Source organism: Moschus berezovskii, chromosome 12 (genome assembly GCF_049115385.1).
Source record: "Moschus berezovskii isolate FMDL1 chromosome 12, NW_MosBer_1.0, whole genome shotgun sequence".
Taxonomy (NCBI): Eukaryota; Metazoa; Chordata; class Mammalia; order Artiodactyla; family Moschidae; genus Moschus; species Moschus berezovskii.
The window spans coordinates 62324959-62347979 of record NC_142471.1 but is presented as its reverse complement, the minus strand read 5'-3'; the positions used below and the strand labels follow the sequence as shown (position 1 = coordinate 62347979).

The following is a 23021-nucleotide window of genomic DNA, read 5'->3' as shown; positions in this document are numbered from 1 at the left end:
TAAGGTTAATATTTTTGATGAACCTAGCTGCAAAAGTCCCCAGCAGAATATTCAATTCAGTTTAGTCATTCAGTCATGTCCAACTCTTTGTGACCCCATGGACTGCAGTATGCTAGGATTCCCTGTCCATCACCAATGCCCGGAGCTTGCTTAAACTCATGTCCATTGTGTTGGTGATCCTGCCATCCCATCATCTCATCCTCTGTCATCCCCTTCTCCTCCTGCCTTCAATCTTTCCCAGCTTCAGGGTCTTTTCTAATGAGTCAGTTCTTCTCATCAGGTGGCCAAAGTATTTGAGACTCAGCTTCAGCATCAGTCCTTTCAATGAATTTTCAGGACTGATTTCCTTTAGGATGGACTGGTTGGATCTCCTTGTAGCCCAAGGGACTTCCTTGGAGTCCAAGAGTCTTCTCCAAAACCACAGTTCAAAAGCATAAATTCTTTGGTGCTCAGCTTTCTTTGCCAACTCTCACATCCATACACATTTCATACTGGAAAAACCACAGCTTTGACTAGATGGACCTTTGTTGGCAAAGTAATGTCTCTTCTTTTTAATAATGCTGTGTAGGGGGTCATAGCTTTTCTTCCAAGGAGCAAGTGTCTTTTAATTTCATCGCTGCAGTCACCATCTGCAGTGATTTTAGAACCCATGAAAACAAAGTCTGTCACTACTTCCATTGCTTTCCCATCTCTTCACTATGAAGTGATGGGATCAGATGCCATGATCTTTGTTTTTTGAATGGTTAGTTTTAAGATGCATTTTCACTCTCCTCTTTCACTTTCATCAAGAGGCTCTTTAGTTCTTCTTGGCTTTCTGCCATAAGGGTGGTGTCATCTGCATATCTGAGGTTATTGATATTTCTCCTGGCAATCTTGACTCCAGCTTGAGCTTCATCCAGCCCGGAATTTCCCATGATGTACTCTGCATATAAGTTAAATAAGTAGCATGACATAAAGCATTGATGTATTCCTTTCCCAATTTGGAACCAGTCTGTTGTTCCATATCCAGTTCTAACTGATGCTTCTTGACCTGCCCACAGGTTTCTCAGGAGGCAGGTTAGGTGGTCTGGTATTCCCGTCTATTTCAGAATTTTCCACAGTTTGTGGTGATACACACAGTCAAAGGCTTTGGTGTAGTCAATGAAGCAGATGTTTTTCTGGAATTCTCTTGCTTTCTGTATGATTCAACAGATGTTGGCAATTTGATCTCTGGTTTCTCTGCCTTTTCTAAATCCAGCTTGAACATCTGGAATTTCTTGGTTCATGTACTGTCAGAGCCTGGCTTGGAGAATTTTGAGCATTACTTTGCTAGCGTGCGAGATGAGAGCAGTTGTGTGGTAGTTTGACCATTCTTTGGCATTGCCTTTCTTGGAATTGGAATGAAAACTGACCTTTTGCAGTCCTGTGGCCACTGCTGAGTTTTCCAAATTTGCTGGTATATTGAGTGTGGCACTTTTGCAGCATCATCTTTTTGGATTTGAAATTGCTCAGCTGGAATTGCATCACTTCCACTAGTTTTATTCATAGTGATGCTTCCTAAGGCCCACTTGACTTCACATTCCAGGATGTCTGGCTCTAGGTGAGTAATCACCCATCGTGGTTATCTGGGTCATTAAGATCTTTTTTGTATAGTTCTTCTGTGTATTCTTGCCACCTCTTCTTAATATCTTCTGCTTTTGTTAGGTCCATACCATTTTTGTCCTTTATTGTGCCCATCTTTGCATGAAATTGAAATCAGCAATACATTAGCACAATTATAATCTATGAATAAACCAAATTTTTTCTGAGAATGCAAAGATGGTTCAGGGTCTGCAAATCAATCTGTGTGATACATCACATTAACAAATGAAAAATAAAAATCATATAGCTCCTCCGTCCATGGGATTCTCCAGGCAAGAATACTGGAGTGGGTTGCCATTTCCTTCTCCAGGGGATCTTCCCGACCCAGGGATCAAACCCAGGTCTCCCTCACTGCAGGCAGATGTTTTAACCTCTGAGCCACCAGGGAATCCCTTATATGATTTTTTTAAGTTATGCAAAAAAAAAAAATCTTTTTACTGAATTCAACATTCATTTATGATAAAAAAAGACTCCAGAGTGAATAGAGATGGAACATACCTGAATGTAACAAAGCCCCTATAGGAGAAGCTCTCATTCTCAATGGTGAAACCCTGAATGTATTTCCTCTCAAATCAGGAACAACACAATGATTCCCACTCTCCCCACTTTTATTCAGCATAGTACTGGAAGTTCCAGCCACACAAGCAAAGAAAGAGAAGTATGGTACTGGCACAAAAGCAGACATAGATCAATGGAACTGAAGAGACAGCCTAGATATGAATTCACACTTAGTAGGTAATTAATATACAACAAAAGAAGCTAGAGTACAGAATGTAGAAAAGACACCCTCTTCAATCAATGGTATTGGGGAAATTGGACAGTTACATACAAAAGAGTCAACCTGGATGCCTTTATCACACCACATATAAAATAAATTCAAAATGGATTAAAGATTTAAATGTAAGAACCAGAACTATAAAAATTCTAGAAGTAATCATAGATGTGCACTCTTTGACATTAATCTTGTTGATATTTTTTTGGTTATGTATTGTTAAGCAAGGAGAACAAAAATAGAGGAATGTGACCTAATCAAATGTAAAAGCTTTTGCACAGTGAAGGTAACTATCAACAAAACAAAATGCCTGCCTGCTGAATAGAATAGATTTGTAAATGATGTATCTGACAAGGAGTTAGTGTTCAAAATACACAAAGAACTCATACACTTCAACAACAAAAAGAAAACCTGATTAAAAAATGGACAGAAAATTCAAATAGATATTTTTCCAAAGAAGATAATAGTTGGCCAATAGGCACGTGGAAAGATGGTCAAAACACTAATTATCAGGAAAATACAAATAAAAACACTGTTAGATTTTACCTCACAGCAGTTTGAATGACTATTATAAGAGAGAAGAAATAGCAAGTTTTCGGAGGATGTGGAGATAAGGGAACACTTACGCACTGTTGGTAGGAATGTAAATCGAAACGGTCATTATGGCAAACAGTATAATGGTTCCTCAAAAAGTTAAAAATAGAACTACTATATGATCTGGGACTTAACTGGGTACTTCTCTCTAGAAAACTTCTGGGTATTTATCTGAAGAAAAGGAACTTATTCCGAAAGATATATGCACCCTTATGTTCATTGTAGCATTGTTTACAAAAGGTAAGGTATTGAAATCACCTAAGTGTCCACTGATAGATGAAAGGATAAAAAGGAAGTGGAATACACACACACACAGACAATGAAATATTACTTTGTCATATAAAAGAATGAACTAGTGCCATTTATGACAGCATGGATAGTTCTAGAAGATATTATGCTAAGGGAAGAATGTCAGATAGACAAAGACAAATATTATATGATTTATTCATATTTAGAATTTAAAAAATTTTAAAACAAACAAAATAAAACAGAAACAAATTCATAGACACAGAGAAGAAACTGGTGGTCCTCAGAGAGGAAGAAGTAGAAGGATGAATGAAATAAGTAAAAGGGGTTAAGAAATATAAACTTCAGATATAAATGTAATAAGTCACAGGGATGTAATATACAGCATAAGGAACAGAGGCAATAACATTTCAATAACTGTATGATGACAGATGATTCCTAGGCTTATCTTGGAGATGAATTTGTAATGCATGTAAATGGTGAATCACCATTTTGTACACCTGAAACTAATATAATATGTGTCAACTATTAATATATTTTCATAAAAATAAATGTAGAAAAAGTGTATGATCCCTGCACACTGTTTAGGTGACTCTCTGTAGACATGTGTGTAGTGTAACCTGGGATAAACACTGTCACTACCTCTGTCACTAGTTTTGTGACTTAGACTGGTTGACTAACCTTTCTAAACCTCAACACCCTCATTTGGAAAGATGTGGTATGATCCTGAATTTCTTGAGTTATGGTTAGGAAAATAATTCGAATGGTTTCGAAATTAGTTGGTAATCTGTGCATACTGTCACTCAGGCCATTTTATCAGTTCCCTCTCCTTCAAATCCCAAATGGGTTCCAGTGCAAGAAGCATATCTTACTCATCTTTATTTACTCATTTTATAGCAATATGTCTGCACCATAATATGGGCCTGAAAATGTTTGCTGAATGAATTGACTGTTTCTTTTCTTTTTCAGCTCTACAATGCTTTCCCCTCTTTACTACATTATCTCCCAGGGAGTCATAACACATTATTTAAAAACATGACTGAGCAAAGAAAGTTTATCTTGGAGAAAATAAAGGAACACCAAGAATCCTTGGACCTCAATAACCCTCAAGACTTCATTGATTACTTCCTGATTAAAATGGAAAAGGTAAAATGGGACCCAGACTTGCTACTTCATCTTTATAGGTGGAGTGATGTGATACATGGAATAGCTTTGTTCTTCTCAGTGGAATCGGTTTATTAAAACAGATGCTCCTTCTTAAAAATATGTTCATTGCTTGTGCAACCTATTGTTGTGCAAACCATACTGGATGTCTTGAATTATTTCTGCACAGTCACTGAAAATTGCTTGGAAGTTTTTATATTTACCATGTTAAAGCTGGTTCTTTATTTGAGAACAGATTGAAATACACACACACATTCAAGATAAGTGATAGATAGTATATTCTCTTTCATTAAATAAATTCCATGAATGGGTGATGTAAGAAATGAGAGAAGGCAGAAATGGATGGGAATCTAGAAAGGCTTACTCTTGGAAAGACAGTAGGAAACAAATGAAGTAGGTTTTGAGGATTAGCAGAGATGACAAAATTGGTTCAGGGAAAGATAAGTGCAGTGACGAAGTGTGTAGAATTTTTAAAAAGATTGTCTTGAAAGTAACTGAGGAACTGTCGTGGGTTTAATGACTGATGAATTTGGGAATAGTGTTTCAGTTTGAGGATAGGTGGTTCTGAAGGCCTGAGTGAGAAATTCAGATATGATGAAATAGACAATAGATGCCCGAACTGATGGTGAGTAGCAGTGATGACTTGATCAGAGTCAGGTTAGAAAGCAATTACTGAAGAACTGATTTACTCCAGTGGGTGAGAAAGTGAGGAATCAGAAAGGACTTGTTGCAAGTTTAACTCGGGTTATATTTTAATTGAAGAAATTCTAACAACGCATCTAAATTTACTGTCATCTATAACATTCTCTAATGTTTGGCTTAATTTGTCAAATAAGTAAACTTAAAAAATTATGTTGCTATATGGAATTATTTTAAGTTACTTGTAAGTTTCTTTTAGTTATCAAGTAATCCTAATACATAATTGCTAGGAGAAACACAATAAACAGTCTGAATTTACCTTGGACAACTTGATCACCACTCTATGGGATGTGCTTACTGCTGGAATAGAGACAACAAGCATCACTCTGAGATATGGACTGCTGCTCCTGCTGAAGCACCCAGAGGTCACAGGTAGTATCACAGATGATGGACAGGATGAAATTCCAGTTAGAAATTGGCAGGCAACACTGATGACTTTTCTACTCTTCATTTGCCTAGAAGATGTACAAGAAAACCTTCCATTTTTAGTACATCTTCCTATCATTGTATGAATTGCATTAAAATTAGATTATAGTACAAAAAGAGAATGAAATAGTTAACCAGTAGCAGAGTTTTGGAGGGCAGAGATCACTGTCCTCCCTACTGTGGTGGAGTATCCTTGATTTGCATCAGGTCAGGTACAGTAGGGCTTCCATGGTGGCTCAGACAGTGAAGAATCTGCCTTCAATGCAAGGACTTGGGTTTGAGCTCTGGGTCAAGAAGATCCTTTGGAGAAGGGAATAGCTACCCACTCCAGTATTCTTGCATGGAAAGTCCCATGGATGGAGGAGCCTGGCAGGCTATAGTCCATGGGGCTGTGAAGAGTCAGATAGGACTGAGTGACTTAACACACACACACAGATGCAGTAAGCAGAGTTGTCCTTAGGTCTAGAAAGAATTAGCTGTCTTCTTTCTCTGCAATGATACTGCTTGATAAGCCTTCCAAGTCCAGATAAATACACTTTTGTCAAAAGTTAATTCTTAGCAGATGCATTTGAAATAGAAGGATTGACTCAATAAAATCACAATCTTTCTCCATCAAAAAACTTCACGCTTTAAATTAAAAAGTTATAGACAATATTTCCGTTCAAATATACCCTTTGGGGCCAACAAATTTTCCTCACAAACATAATTTTTCATCCTCCTTTTTTCTTTATTCAGTCCTCATCTAAGAGAATATTTCCTTTACTATATCATGTTTTGTGCTTTGATTCATTAGGACACTTTTATTTGTATTTATTTTTTGAGTTTTATCATCTTACAATGTTGTATTAGTTTCTGCTCTACAACAAAATGAATCAGTTATATGTATATATATTTATGGGCTTCGCTGGGGGTGCTAGTGGTTAAGACCTCACCTGCCAAGGGGCATGTGAGACATAAGAGATGTGGGTTCATTCCCTGGGTCAGGAAAATCCCCTGGAGGAGGGCATGGCAACCCACTCCATTATTCTTGCCTGGAGAATCTCATGGACAGAGGAACCTGGTGGGCTACAGTCCAAAGGGTCACAAAGAGTCAGACATGACTGAAGCAACTTAGCACATAAGCATATAGATTTATAATTGTTATATCTTCTTGTTGGATTAATTCTTTTATCATTATGTAATGTCCTTCTTTTTTCTTTTGTTCCATACTGTCTTTGTTTTAAAGTCTATTTTGTCTAAGTATTGCTTCCTCAACTTTCTTTTGACTTCCATTTGTATTCAATACATTTTTCTTGTGGAGTAGCTGCTGGGTGATGGTGGGTGGGCTGGGTCATGTGGCCGCTGGTTATGAAACCCCATGGGGCCCAGTCTAGTGCTGGCCCTCTGGTGGTTAGAGCTGGGTCCGGGGCCTCTTCCTGAGATGGCTGGAAGAGAGCTCTGGGGTTTCCTAGAATTGGCTGTCAGTTTGCTGTTAGGTGAGCCTGGGGCCCAAGATGTCTTCTAGTGGTGCTGACCTGCTGTTGAGTAGGCTGGATCTCAACATGGTTGGCTACAGGACTGCTGTGGTCCTGGTGCTGGGGTTGGCCTACTGGTTGGTGGATCAGGCCCCAGGAGTCTTGAGGATAGCACCTGCCTTCTGGTGTATGAAGTCATATCCTGGCTTCTCTGGCTGCAGGGTCTTGGGGATCTTGTTGCAGGGAGCCAGATCCTGTGTTCCCTGGCTGTAGGACCCTAGGAGTCCTGGAGTTGGAGTTGGCCTGCCCGTTGTCTGGATGGGGGCCCAGGGGATCCTAGGGTTGGTGTCTGCCAACTGGTGAGTAGGGTTGGGTCCGGGGCAGCTGGGGCTCAGGGCTGCTATAGTAATTGGCATGCTGGTGGGTAGGAGTATGTTCCAGCCCAGCTAGCTGCTTGGCCTCCCACATCCAAGAACGGGTGATAACTGGCTGATGAGAAGGGCCTAGTTCTGGCACTAATAAGCCACAGGGAGGATTCTAAAATTGCACTTACTATCATCCATGTTCATGTGTTGGGATGAGCTCTCCCAAGTAGCTGCTACCAGCATATGTGGTCCAGAGGTGAGCCCCAACTGCCCCATGGCTCTCTAGGAGGCTGTCCATGATCAATAAATGGGTCTGACCCAGACTCCTTTCAAATTACTGCTCCTGCTTCTGGGTCCCAGAGTGGGAGAGATTTTGTATATGCTCTTTAAGAGTGGAGTCTCTACTTCCCACAGCTCACTAGCTCATCTGAAATAAGCCCTGTTGGCCTGCAAAGCCAAGGTTTCTGGGGGGTCATTTTCCTGGTGCAGCACTCCTGGGTTAAGGAGCCCAGTGATGGGTTCAGACCCCTCATTCCTCGGGGAGAACCTCTGTAATTGTAATCATCCTGTTCATGGGTCTCCTACCTGGGGGTATGGTCTTAACTGCTATGTTTCTGTTTCTCCTATGCATCTCGTGATTCCATCTTTAGATCTTTAGTTATTGAAGAACTTTTCTCTTAGACTTCAGGTTGTTCTTATTGATAGTTGCTCTGTAAATCATTGTCTTAATCATTTTGTAATGCTTGTGGAAGGAGGCGATCTCAGAGTCTTTCTACTCTGTCATCTTGGTCATTCTCCCTTAACTTAGTTATTATTTCTATGTGTTGAGTTAACAAGCATTGTTCAGTTGGTACATTTATTAAGTATTTACTGCACGGAGTACTTCTACTCTCTTAGAACTTTCATAAAATAAAACTGACATAATTAAAATGGTTAAACTGCATGATGTAAGCCTTTGTGATATCACTTGATATAAATTCTGATTTCTACCTTGCCAGCTAAAGTCCAGGAAGAAATTAACCATGTGATTGGCAGAAACCGGAGCCCCTGCATGCAGGACAGGAGCCGCATGCCCTACACAGATGCTGTGATCCACGAGATCATGAGATACATTGACATTGTCCCCAACAACTTACCCCATGCAGCAGCTCAGGACATTAAATTCAGAGAATATCTCATTCCCAAGGTGAGAGGTATTTCATCTATATTCCTCATTAAGACTCTTAGGTTTCAACTATCACAGAAGTAGATGTATAGATTGCCTAATTGTCTACAGGTATTACATAGTCGTGTCTCAGGTGTTTCACCCTCTGACCACATGTTCCTTTCCTTTTAGTTTGCAGATACATTTTAATAAATATAATAGTGGTTAGACTCCCACAGGATTCTCAGTACATTGTTAGTCCCCTAGTCTGCCTGTTCATTAGGCTACTCTTCTGTCCACTCCTTATTTTCCAGTGTATGTTTTATTACTCTTACGACTTAATCAGTAAGCACCTCCCTATCTGTTTCACTTATCAAAAGTTTATTGCAACAGTTTTCTTCCTCCCTACCTGCATTTGAACAACTGATCCCTTCAGGAAGACCATGCAGCCCATCAGGTTGATATTATTGTCACCAACTTAAGGGTATCCTTAATTTTATCCAACGTTGCTTCATAACTGAACTCATCTTGCTCCAAAAAGCACACCAACAACCTTCAGCTGTGAATTCTTCCCTTCCAGTTCTCCACCATGGACTTTTCCCCAAATGATCTGGTCTTCCGCAGAGAAACCCAGAAGCCATTATAGGGAACTCCCTCAACTCCCTTCCACTAGATTTACAAACTTATCTATATCCACACCCCTTTATTTTCTCTTTCATTTTGTTGTTGTGGAGGGAGGGCTTTCCTTTTATCTAAAGTAAATCTTTCCACCTGTGTCATGGATCTCTTTCCTTTCACTTTTTCATGGTTCCTCTTCAAATAATCATTTCTTCTTTTTTCTTTATTCTCTCCTTTTCTGCTGGCTTCTTTCCATTAGCATTTGAACATACTCAATTCTCTTGCGACTTAAGAAAAATTTCCCCAAACCCTGACTCCTTCTGTTCAATATAAGTGGTGATTCTGGTCTTGTTCAGTTCAGTTCAGTTGCTTAGTCGTGTCCGACTCTCCACGACCCCATGAATCACAGCACGCCAGGCCTCCCTGTCCATCATCTTGTTACTGATCTTAAAGGAAAAGTTTTCACCTTTTCACTGTTGAGGATGATATGCACTCTTGGGTTGTCATATATAACTTGTATTAGGTTGAGGTAGCTTCCCTCTATACAACTTTGTTGAGAGTTTTTATAATAAATGAATGTTGAATTTAATCAAATGCTTTTTTCTTCTGAATTAACTGAGAGGATTGTATGATTTTTATTCCCCACTTTGTTAATGAGTTCTATCACACTAGTTGATTTACACATGTTGAAACATCCTTGCATCCCTGGAATAAATCCAGCTTGCTCATAAATCCACCTGTTACTGTATCCTTCAATTCAGTTTGCTAATATTTTGTTGAGGATTTTTGCATCTATGTTTATCAAGGATTGTTGTTGTTTTTCAGTCCCTAAATCATGTCTGACTCTTTTCAACCCCCTGGACTGCAGTACACCAGGCTTCCTTGACCTTCGTTATCTCCCCAAGTTTGCTCAAATTCATGTCCATTAAGTTGGCAATACCATCTAACCATCTCATCCTCTGCGCCCTCTTCTCCTTTTACCTTCAATCTTTCCCAGCATCAGGATCTTTTCCAATGAGTTGGTTCTTCAAATCACGTGGCCAAAGTATTGGAGCTTCAGCTTCAACATCAGTTCTTCCAATGAATATTCAGGGCTGACTTCCTTTAGGATTGACTGGTTTGATATCCTTGCAGTTCAAGGGACTCTTCAGAAGTCTCCAGCAGCACAATTTAGAAGTATTAATTTTTTGGCATTCAGCCTTCTTTATGGTCCAACTCTCACATCCATACATAATTAACTGGAAAAACCATAGCTTTAACTGTACAGACCTTTGTTGGTATGTAATGTCTCTGCTCTTTAATGTGCTGTCTAGGTTTATCATAGCTTTTCTTCCAAGGAGCAAGCTTGGAATTATATAATTTCATGGCTGTGGTCACTGTCTGCAGTGAGTTACTTTGGAGCCCAGGAAAACAAAATCTGTCACTGTTTCCACTTTTCCCCCTTCTATTAGCCATACAGTGATAGGACCATATATCAAGGATATTGGCCTGTGATTTTCACTTCATGTAATATTCTTTTTGGTTATAATAGGAGGGTAATGTTGGCTTTTCAAAGTTAGTTTGGAAGTAGCCTTTCCTCTTGTATTTGTTTGGAAGAGTTTAAGAATTGGTATTCATTTCTCTTTATATATTTGGTAGAATTAATCAGTGAAACTGTCTGGTCCTGCACTTTGTGTTTTGGGAGTGTATGATTGCCAATTCAATTTCCTTACTCATGATTCATGTATTCAAATTTTCTAATTTCTCATTCTTTATGATTCTTTCTTGATAGCTTGTAGGTTTCTAAGAATCTATTTTTTCTAAGTTCTCCAATTTGTTCAGGTATAGTTCACTATATTAATAGTTTGTTATGATTGTATGTATTTGTCCAGTATCAGTTGTAATGTTTCCTCTTTTATTTCTGCTTATTTTAGTGTTATTTCTTCTTTTCTTTGTAAGTCTAGCTAAAGGTTTGTTGATTTTGTTTATGGCTTTAAGAAGCCAGCTCTTAGTCTCATTGATTTTTTAAAATTTTATTTTCTTATTGGTCTCTGTTTCTTTTATTTGATTTACAATCTCTATTTCCTTCCTTCTGCTGTCTTTGAGCTTTGTTTTTTCTTCTTTTTCTAGTACTTTGAGGTGTCAAGTTAGGTTGCTTGTTTGATATAATTCTCATTTCTTGATGTAGGTATTTATCACTGAACTTTTCTCTTAGAACTGCTTTCCCTGACCTCACAAGTTTTGGTATGCTATGTTTACATTTTTTTTTTTTTTGGTCTCAAGGTACTTTTTGATTCTCTTTTTATTTATTCTTCGATCCTTTGATTGTTCAGTAGCATATTGTTTAATATCCATATCTCTGTGAATTTTCCAGTTTTCTTATAATTGATCTCTCAATTTATAACATTTTGTTTGGAAATACACTTGATATGATTTAAGTCTTCTAAAACTTCTTAATACTTGTTTTGTGCTGTAACATATGATCTATTCTGGATAATGTTTCATGTGTGCTTGAGGAGAACGTGTTCTGTTCTTTTTGGATGGATTGTCCTTATAGGTCTATTAAGTGCATTCTACTTTTTAAATTGGAATGTTTAGTTTATTGCAATTGAATATAATTACTAATAGGGTGGGTTTATATTTGCAAATTCATCTTTTGTGTACTGCTTATCCACCAAGTTCATAATTCTACTCTTCCTCCTTCACTGTCTTCTCTTGGGAATAACTGTACTTTTAAATAATTGGGTTTTTGTTTGTCCCTCTTTTTTATATCTCTCTGCTTCTCATTTCCTGCCTTCCTCTGGATTAGTAGATTTTTTTCAGGATTGTAAATGCCTATTGTCATTGAACTATTTTTTAATGATTTCTCTTGAGATTATAATATGTATTCTTAAATTTTTACAGTCTTCTTATAATTAAGCTATTAAATTAAAAAATGTTAGAACACTGCAATTATATATGACTATTTAGCCTGTTCCTCCTCTTTTATACCAAAGTTGTCACATGTATAATATCTATGTATATTATAAAGCTACCATTAGTGTTATAATTTCTGCTTTAAATAGGGTTGGCAAACATCTCTTTAAGAGGCCAAATAGTGATACAGATTTTGTGGACCATGTGGTCTCAATCTGCCATTGTAGAATAAAGGTAACCATAGATAAAACTTTAAGAAATACCCACAGAAGTATTCCAATAAAACTTTGTTTACAACAGGTGGATACCTGGATATAGATTACTGTGTTAACTGGGTATAAGTTTTTTCTCTTTAGCGCTTTAAATATTTCATTTTACTATTTTCTGGTTTCCATTTTTATTGAGTAGTCAGCAGTCATTTGAATTCTTGTTCTTGTATAGGTAATGGGCCATTTTTCTTTGACTGCCTTCAAGTTTTCTGTGTGTTTTTGACTATATTTTAACTACAATATATTTATGTTGAAGTCTAGTTTTGTTTTCATTTATTCTATTTGTCTACTTTGTAAATGTCTACATTTTCTTCTATTATTTTCTTGAATATTTTTTGCCCATCCTCTCTTACTTATTTTCGGTACTCCAATCACCTTATAGTATTGTTGAAAATGTTCCTTAGGTTCTGTTTGCTTATTTGTTTTCAATTTTTTCCTTTTCTCCAGAATGAGAAAAGTTTTATTGCTTTATCTTCTATTTCCAACTTTTTCTTTCAAACTATTGCAAAGCTTATTTAATAATTAATCTCAGTTCAGTTCAGTTCAGTCGCTCAGTCGTGTCCGACTCTTTGCGACCCTGTGAATCGCAGCATGCCAGGCCTCCCTGTCCATCACCAACTCCCGGAGTTCACTCAAACTCACGTCCATCGAGTCGGTGATGCCATCCAGTCATTTCATTCTCTGTCGTCCCCTTCTCCTCCTGCCCCCAATCCCTCCCAGCATCAGACTCTTTTCCAGTGAGTCAACTCTTTGCATGAGGTGGCCAAAGTATTGGAGTTTCAGCTTTAGCATCGGTCCTTCCAATGAACACCCAGGACTGATCTCCTTTAGAATGGACTGGTTGGATCTAATCAACCATAAATTTTAGTTTTGGAATTTCCATTTGGGTTCCCTTTTATAATTTATATTTTGATCATTCATTCATTAACATTTTAGTTAATGTTGAGACATTTTTTCATTTCCTTGACTATAGTTATGATTATATATTCAAAATTTGATTGGGATTCAAAATTCTTATCTGTTTATTCCATTATCACTATTGTTATTTTAGTGTTAGTGTTGTTCTTCTTTTTCTCTTGTGTATGGGTCACATTTTCCTGATGTGTGTGTGTGCATGTGTGTGTGTCTAATAATTTTGGATTATGTCCTATGTATTTTAAATAATATATTGTAAAGACTCTTGATTCATTCATGTACTTTGAGGAACACCAAGTTTTGTTCATTTGCTTGTTTTAGCAGTGGTTAACTATGCTGTTCTCAACTCAACATTTTGAGTTTAAATTTAGTTTTTTTAAACTTTAGGATAGTTATCTGGAATTTATTCCACATGTAATTCGAGGATTATAAGATTATCAGGGATTTGGGATATTTCATATAGGGAATTTAAGGGGCCTCTTTTCTAGCTCTTTCTTTTATGGTATTCCTCCCCACCCCAGCTTTGTTTGTTTGTTTGTTTCTGTGCAGTAGGTACAGCTGAATGTTGTCACTGATTCTTTAAACCAGTGAGAGTTGGCTTATGGCCATTTTTTAGTCACTCAATATTTTGTTGTCTGAGACCTGTCCTCATGATAACATCATTAAAATGGAAAACTCACCCAGTATCTTTTTCTCTTCTCAAGTGTTTTCTACACTTCAGTATCTTCATGCTTTTGGCTACCTTGCAGAATGTGTGTGTTTGTGTGTATTTCAGTTTATAATTACTGTCTGTTGGAAAGTTCTTCCAATAGGGGCTTCTCAGCCGTTCCTCTATCAATATGTTTCTAAATTTACTCACCTTTTCTTTTGCAGTCTCTAATGTTTTTAATTCAATCCAGTAAAAATTTCACTTCTAGAATTTCTATTTTTATAGCTTTAAGTCTCTATTGAGATTTCTCATTTATTCTTTTTTTTGTTAATTATGCCTTTAAGAACTTGGATATACTTATGATAGATGGTTTGTAATTCTTGTGTAGTTCTTTAGATAATTCTAATATCTAGGATAGTATGGGTTCTACTTCTATTGGCTATATTTTCTTCAAATTTGGGTCACATTTCCTTCATTTCACATTTACTTTTTATTTTCGGTTGTATAGTGAACATTTTGAATGATGTCTTATGATGAGTCTGGATTACCCTTTCTTTAAATGGCAATGAATTTTATTTTGATAGGCAGCTAAATTACTGACAGATGTCCTTTAGTCTCTTAAGCTTACTATAATTGTTTGTCATTGTGATTTAATTTCAATTTTTGATTTAATCTTAGGGCCTGACCCTTAGTCCAGGGTGGGTTCATTAATCCAACAACTTAGAATTTGGGGGATCAATCATGACAGAAAATCTGAGTTTCCAGGAAAGTTCTTTCCACTCTCACTGGGTTGGAACCTCAACTTCTCTATCACTGTACAGTATCTGGTATCCAGCTTCAGTTCTCACCTCCCCAGGAGTCATACTCTAATTGGGGTCCTGAAGCTGCACAACCCACAGACATGAATGTACTGAGAATAGTCCTGTATACTTTTGAGATCTTCCCTGTATAGAGATTGTTCCTGACTTGTGTCTTTCCTCATGAGTTGTAGGCATCAGGTTTTGATCTCTGTCTCCTTAGCTCAGAAAGGGTCCCTCTTTGCTTGGCTACCACCTCCCTGCACTCTAGGAGGAAAGTGTTCTCAGAAGTATATAAGGAGTGAATATAGGGCCTACCTAATTCGTCTTTATTAAAGTATCACAATTCTGGATTGCTTCTTGTTCTTTACTGGAAAGCTCTTACTTCATGTTTCTCCCCCTGTAGATTTCAGAAAATATTATTTAATTTGTCTGCACTGGGTCTTCGTTGCTGCGTGTAGGTTTTCTCTAGTTGGGTGAGCAGAGGCTAGTTTCTAGTGCGGTGCCTGGCCTTCTCATTGCAATGGCTTGTCTTATTGCAACAGATAAGCTGTAGAGTATGTGGGCTCAGTAGTTGCAATGCACGGATTTTGTTGCCCCAAGGCATGGGAGATGTTCCTGGACCAGGGATCAAACCCATGTCCTGTTGGCAGGCAGATTCTTCACCACTGGACCACCAGGGAAGTCCTCCTCTCTGTATTTATATATATTTCAGGTTTGTGAGGGCAACTCAAAAGCAGTTACTCTGTAATACCTTGAAGTAGATGGTCCTGTCTTCTTCAGTTGGGAAGATCCCCTGGAGAAGGAAATGGCAACCCACTCCAGTATTCTTGCCTAGGAAATCTCATGGACAGGGTGGCCTGGCAGGCTATAGTCCTTGGGGTTGCAGGGTCAGACACAACTCAGCGACTAAACAGCAACAGATGGACCCATCATCCAGTACAAATTTTTTGTCATTAATTAACTTTATATGAATGCCTGTGTAATGTGACCATAATATCTTCCTGTACTTCATGCTCAGGGTATATCTCTAAGCCCACCCAGGCCAGAAAATGAATCACAGGAGTTGCTGTGTCATAAGGAAGAAGTTCAGGAAAGACTGAAACTTTAGTTTCTCCTTTATTCCAGTCAGTTCAGTTGCTCATTCATGACCAACTCTTTGCAATCCCATGGACTTCAGCATCCCAGGCTTCCCTGTCCATCACCATCTCCCAGAGCTTGCTCAAACCCATGTCCATCGAGTTGGTGATGCCGTCCAACCATCTCATCCTCTGCCGTCCCCTTCTCCTACTGCCCTCAATCTTTCCCAGCATCAGGGTCTTTTCCAGTGAGTCAGTTCTCATCAGGTGGCCAAAGTATTGGAGCTTCAACTTCAGTCCTTCCGATGAACTTTCAGGACTTATTTCCTTCAAGATTGACTGGTTTGATCTTGCAGTCCAAGGGACTCTCAAGAGTCTTCTCCAACACCACAGTTCAAAAGCATCAATTCTTTGGCGCTCAATGTTCTTTATGGTCCAACTCTCTCATCCATACTTGACTACTGGAAACGCCATAGATTTAACTAGATGGACCTTTGTCAGCAAAGTAATGTCTCTGCTTTTTAATATGTTGTCTAGTTTGATCATAACTTTTCTTCCAAGGACTAAGTGCCTTTTAATTTCATGGCTGCAGTCACCATCTGCAGTGATTTTGGAGCCCAAGAAAAGAAAGTCTGTCAATATTTCCATTGTTTCCCCATCTATTTGCCATGAAGTGATGCAATTGGATGCCCTGACCTTAGTTTTTTGAATGTTGAGTTTTAAGCCAGGTTTTTCACCTTTTACTTTCATCAAGAGGCTTAGTTGCTCTTCACTTTCTGCCATAAGGGTCGTGTCATCTGCGTATCTGTGGTTATTGAAATTTCTCCTGGCAATCTTGATTCTTTTATTTATTTGCTGCTAAGTCACTTCAGTTGTGTCCGACTCTGTGTGACCCCATAGATGGAAGCCCACCAGGCTCCCCCTTCCCTGGGATTCTCCAGGGAAGAACACTGGAGTGGGTTGCCATTTCCTTCTCCAATTTACCCACATGGAAATGATGGTCTGTCTTTCAGTTCATGATGTTTTGGGGTGAGCACTACATCATGTATTTGGAAAGGCCATACAGTATACCAGAAGGTATTCAAATGGATCTGAATTTGAATTTTGTCTCTGTATTATTATGATCCCTAGATATTGTGAATAAAATCATTGTTATCATAACAGTAGCAAAATTTCTATTTATTGAGCATTTTAGCCTGTGGTAATAACCTCTGTTTATAACCTCTGTTTTAAAAGTATTTTATATATTATCTCATTATATAATAAACTAATACAAATTTATTGTTTGTTTTATTGTTGTTGTTAGTTTAGCTTTTTTTTTTTTTTTTTTGACATGTTGAGCGGCTTGTGAGATCTCAGTTTCCCAACCAAGGATTAAACCTAAGCTACGGATTGAACCCTAGCCACCAGGGAACTCTCTGTTTATATTTTACCAGTTATGAAAATGAGGCATGGAAATGCTAAAAAAAAAAAGACTTGCCTATAGTCACAAAGATTAATTTAGTAGAGAGAAATGTTCAATTGATTCTGAAAACTAAACTCTAAATCATTATGTTACATGGTGTCTCTGAGTTTAGGAAAACCTTACAAGAAACCAGAAATACCATCATATTTCCAGAAGAATATTCAACAAATACATTGAAAAAACATAGCAGGAAGATGGTATGCTTACCAGCTTCTCATCTTCATAGGAGAAGAAAATAGTTTTCAAAAATATGGCCACCCATGTAGTTTTGAAGATGTCATATTTGATTCCAAAGAGAATGAGCTAGATTTTCAGTGACATCATACGTTTAAACAATATGGCTTTTTTTGTTTGTTTGTCTTTTGTCAAGAAAAATGCAGCTTCTTTAATTTACTGGAAAGCAAGTGCATCAGGTAGGCTACAAGCTGAAGATGATTGTCTTGGAGTCAGGTTTTAACAGTGCCCTGAACTGGCATTATAGGATTTGAGACCTGTTATTCTTGGTCATTGGGCTTCCCTGGTGGCTCAGATGGTAAAGAATATGCCTGCAATGAGGGAGACCTAGGTTTGATCCCTGGATTGGAAAGATCCCCTGGAGGAGGGCATGACACTCCAGTATTCTTTCCTGGAGAATCCCCATGGACAGAGGAGCCTGGTGGGCTAGAGTCCATGGGGTTGCATGACTGAGTGACTAAGCACAGCACAGGTTTGGTCATTGTTCTCTGACATGGAAAGAATAAATTTTGTGTGTGCCTCAGTCATCTCATCTACAAAAGGAAAGGATTAGACAAGGTATTTTTTTTCAAGCTCCATGACCATTTTTATAACCCAGTTAATCTGCTTCTCTTTATCTCAGGGCACAACCATATTAACATCTCTGACTTCTGTCCTGCACGATGGCAAGGAGTTTTCCAACCCAGAGCAGTTTGATCCTGGTCACTTCCTGGATAAAAGTGGTAACTTTAAGAAGAGTGACTACTTCATGGCTTTTTCAGCAGGCAAGCATGCTTCATTTTTGTCTGTACATCAGTGGTGAAATGAGAGAAGGAAGGGATTTGCATGGAGGCTAGTCTGGGCTGGACAAATTGCCATTTGCATGAGGCCAGAGACACCATTCCCAAAGTGCAGATAATTTCTCATAAGATTGGAGGCTGTATTTCCTGACTTCTGCTCTCTTACCCACTGCTGAGTATCCTAAGAGCTCCTCCTAGATATCTAGTTTTTCCTCCTAGATATCTAGTTTTCTAGACACTGCGACTTTTCTCCCCTGCTCTGAGAAGTCAATTCACTCAATGAATGAGTCAATTCACTCAATGTAGTCTACATACCTTATACGTAGTAGACTCATGCTCACTCAGGTCCAGAGATACAAATGTGAGTAACACATGCATCCTTCCTCTGAGAAAGAGGAATGCAGGTTAAAGGCAAGGATACTCCAGAGAGAAAATACTCTTCAAAGGGTTTCTGTGGGCACCCAGCGAGAGAAGCTCCTGAATCTTGCATTTTGAGGGACAGGGCAGAGGGCAGAGTAGTTGGAGGATAAAGGAAGTTTTCTTGCAGGAAGAAATATTTTATATTTAGTATCTTCCTTTAATTTGTCAGGGTCCTTGAAAGAAAGAGGTAGCATACTTTAGACAGTTCAATGAGGAGACTGTTTTCAGAGGTGTGGACATGATTAAGGGAAGTGGCAAGGAGTGGTCAAGTATCAGGGATGAGCATCAGCAGGATGATGTTACCATCCTATGTCGAAGGGTCTGGAGAAGGAGAGTGTTGCTGAAACTCAAGCAGATCTTTAGCAAAGAGAGAATGGATGCTTCTGCAGGAGATGGGTCTGTAGGTTGGAGAATACAGCCACTGCTGAAACTGTGGCCTGCCAGGCTGGGACCGAGGGAGGACATACTCTAACCTTCTCAATGTCTAATCCTCTGAGTTTACTCACAGTGAAGAAGGTAACTAACTATTGGGGTTATGCGTTCCAAAGATATCAACTTCCTCAACACAGAGTAGGTGCAAAAGAAAAACAAATAGAATGGATCTGGGAAGATGGAGAAACATCCCCAGACTATGAGAAATGCCCAGAGGTCATAGTATAGAGAGACCCTACTCATCTCCTTATCTTCTTCCTGAATTTTGGGTCCATTGTTGCATAATGGGGCTTCCCTGGTGGCTCAGAGGTTAAAGCAGCTGCCTGCAATGCGGGAGACCTGGGTTCGATCCCTGGGTCGGGAAGATCCGCTGGAGAAGGAAATGGCAACCCACTCCTGTATTCTTGCCTGGAAAATCCCATGGACAGAGGAGCCTGGTGGGCTACAGTCCACGGGATCTCAAAGAGTCAGACACAACTGAGCAACTTCACTTCACTTTTGCATAATGAGCCTGCTCAAGATTTCTGCTCAATTTACAGGGTGTGTGGGATTGCTTTTGTCCTGACACTGTGCTACTATTATAAGATCTAAGACTTTACCTTATGAGCTTATATTCCAGTGTGTGGAACAAAGGAATAATTACAATTTCATGTGAAATATTCTGTATTAGAAGCACTAATAAGTCTTGTGGAATACCAGTGAGGGAGTAAATTATATCCGCCTGAATAGATCAAAGAAGTTTGTATAGAATAAACGACACCTGTGTAGAGAATCTCAGCTGGCTGATGAGGAAACAAGTATTTCAGTTGGAGGAATGACTGGAAATTCCTAACACTTGAAATGGCTTATGTGTCTGGGGATTGATGAACACGTAGTAATACTTGTGTTTAGATTGTGACGTTTCTTTTTATACCTGATAGTGGTAAACTCTTAAAATAGTGTTAAAACAGGGACATGGCAAGGTCAAGATTATTTTTAGGAATCAGATGAGGAGAAATAAACCTGTTGTTGAGACTTGGGTTGGAGGTAGATGGAAAACGTAAAGTACGTCTCATGCCAATTGGGATGAGTGAGTATGTGTATATATGTCTGTGTGTGCATATCTGTGTGTGTGTGTGAGTGTAGAAAGTTGTCACTGGCCACCCTCAGGAAAGCAATTCCAACATAGATGTACAGAACAAATTTTTAAAAATAAATAGAATGTACACAGAAATATGTTCTGAGGCAATTAAGTAGACCAGATTTTGGTGTAAATAAGAGAAGCCATTGGTTATTTGGTCTTTCCTTAGTTTATTTATTTATTTACTCTATACTTTCATTTCATATTTATCTATACCTCCCTGTGCACTAGGTCAAATGAGAATTATATGAATATTTCATTTATGTGTCATTTTTAGGAAAAGAGTTTGTGCTGGAGAAGGCCTGGCCCGCATGGAGCTGTTTTTACTCCTGGTCAGCATTTTACAGCATTTTACCTTGAAACCTCTGGTTGATCCAAAGAATATTGACACTACACCACTTCTGAAAGGGTTGGGCTCTGTACCACACTTCTATGAGGTCTGTTTCGTTCCAGTCTGAAGAAAAGGCCCCTACCAGATCGCGGAACAAGCCTCTCCAGCTCTATCTACAGAAGCTGATGCTCTTTGCCCTTGCTGTTAGCTATGGTCCACCTCTCCCTTAATGTCAGGAGTGACATTCCTGAGCCCTGTCTCTTCTGATTTTCTTTAAGATTCAGTTCAAGTTTTGCTTCATGAAATACAGCTCACTGTTTTGTCTTCAATAAAATGTTTTTTGTAATTCTATCCTGAGATCTTAAACTGTATCTCATCTACAGTGGAAAGGTACCTTACAAATGTCACATTTTGAGTTTTTAAAAAATTAGAGTAGAAAATTATCACATGTGTTAAAAAATATATATGTATAATGTACTCATCTCTTACTGCTATTATCTCTTTAGGGGAGTAATCTCTTGACAGTTTGGCATGTATAATTTCTATTTTTTCACTGTTCATTAAAGTGCAATTATATGTTTAATGTATATGTTTTTATATATGTAACATATATATATATATATACACACACACACACATACGTACATACATGCAGGAAGAAAGCTGAGGAAGATTGCTCCAGCTGCAGGGAATAACATGAGATAAAAATTACATTTGCTGGTTATTTTCAAGGCTGTCCTTTCTCTTTTCCCCTAGTTATTAAACACAGACCCACACATAGAACCAATTACAGATATACAGTTACATTAAAGCAAAAAAGAAGGAAAATAATATGTATTTATGGCTATATTTGAACACACAGAGAAATATGCATGTGTGTTTCTGTGGGTATGTGTGTATGAACGTATTAGTTATAAAATATCTTTGACTTAGTGACATTAGATAATAGCAACAGATACTTTCACAATCTGTATAAATAAATGTATCTCATAATACCATATTTCATGCCTATAATAACCTTAAAAATTATCTTAGTGTTCAAGGATATTTAGGTTAATTTTGAACTTTTGTTAATACAGAAATGCTCCTACCTGCATATATCTTTTATTATTCCTGTACTATCTCTTTTGGATAGTTTGCTAGCAGTGAAGTGTCTGCACATATATGTGCATTTTTGTTTTTCATCAATACTGAAGAATAATGCCCTAAAAAGTATGTATCTCTTTACTTTTCCATCACAACTATAACAGAAAGACTGACCAAACCCTTTTATATGCTGAGAACTGAATTCTTTGGTAGATTTAGTAACTTTAGTTACCTTTCATGGATTTTTCAAGTAGGAAATTTTATCATCTGCAGATAATATATAATTGCAATGACCAGAAACTTCTTGATATAACATCTATATATATGTCTGTATTTTTCTTCCTCTGTCTGGCTCATCACAGGCACACACACACACAAACACATGCCTATGTACATATATATTTATCAGCAGGGAGGAGTGTTCAAAATTGTGAGGATTTCTGGGGACAAGAAAGCAGAGGGTTTGGGAAATCCATATTAGGAAGTGTTATAACCACGCGTTCCAGGAAACAAACTCACTCAGAAGTACAATGTAGATAGTGGAGTGCAGTTTATTACGCCGGCGGGCCCAAGGCAGTTTCCTCTTAGCCAAGGACCCTGACCAGCATTTGTGAAAATCTTTTATACCCAATGTGTACATATCCGAATGCACCCATTCCTTGAGACATAAACAAAGGAAGGGTAAATACAATCACAATAACCCCATCATTCATGTATTATGTGTTCAAACAGTTAATAATCAATAAGCATGTGGTTACATTCCAAACAGTTAATAATCGATAAGCCTGTGGTTACATTCTGATAGATACAGAAAGAATTTATGACCTGTCCGGAGGCAGGGGTGATTAGAGTATGTTTTCTCTTAGGCGATGAGTAACCTGTGTATGATCTTCAAGATTCCCCTGTCTAGAGGGGGTCTTCTCCTTCTGTTGTAGTTTCCATTGGCACTAAGCAGAGTTCAGAGTCCATTGGAGAAGTGGCCGAGCATAATCAGCATGAACAAGCCTAGGATGGAGTCCAGCTCTGTCTGTTTCCCCCTTCAGAAGCATGTTATTTGATGTGATTTTACCTTTGAAGTCATTGCTGATTTGAAATCAGGATCTGAGAGTCTGAAGGGCTGACCGTAAAATGTTGTGTAAGAGCTTTAGAAATCAAATAAAATTTTGGAAGGTTCTGAGGGCTCACAGAAAAAAAAAAATTGGAGTCTCGAGTTTACCAAGTAAGAAGGATCAAGTAAATGTTCCAACTTCAGCTGAAGCCTGAAGATTATGAAGATCTGCAAACAAGCCTTAAGAATAAACTTGAAGTTGAAGAGTAGTTATAAGACTAGAGTTCATCTTTAAGTAATTTTAAACATTGCTTAAATTATATTGATTCACCCCTAAACACTTGCTTCTTGCAGGAACATACTTTCTGCTGGAGAAAACTAATGTCACCCCAAGCCCCAG

At 38.3% G+C, this 23021-nt stretch overlaps 1 protein-coding gene across 1 annotated transcript; it reads left to right on the top strand.

Annotated features, from left to right (window-relative positions):
- Window positions 1-3104: 3104 nt before the first annotated feature.
- On the top strand, window positions 3105-20966 carry LOC129555150 (cytochrome P450 2C31-like). Its single transcript, XM_055424307.2, has 6 exons — window positions 3105-3149; window positions 4202-4378; window positions 5326-5467; window positions 8339-8526; window positions 18028-18188; window positions 20434-20966. The coding sequence occupies exons 1-6, from the start codon at window positions 3105-3107 to the stop codon at window positions 20612-20614; spliced, it is 894 nt and encodes a 297-aa protein (XP_055280282.2). The 3' UTR covers window positions 20615-20966.
- Window positions 20967-23021: the final 2055 nt, after the last annotated feature.

Bases quoted from the DNA above. Each gene is read 5' to 3' on its own strand.
- LOC129555150 (XM_055424307.2), top strand. From the start codon at position 3,105: ATGATCTGGGACTTAACTGGGTACTTCTCTCTAGAAAACTTCTGG. The intron at 3,150-4,201 runs GTATTTATCTGA...TTTCTTTTTCAG, and splicing joins TCTCTCTAGAAAACTTCTGG to CTCTACAATGCTTTCCCCTC. The intron at 18,189-20,433 runs GTCTGTACATCA...TGTCATTTTTAG, and splicing joins GGCAAGCATGCTTCATTTTT to GAAAAGAGTTTGTGCTGGAG.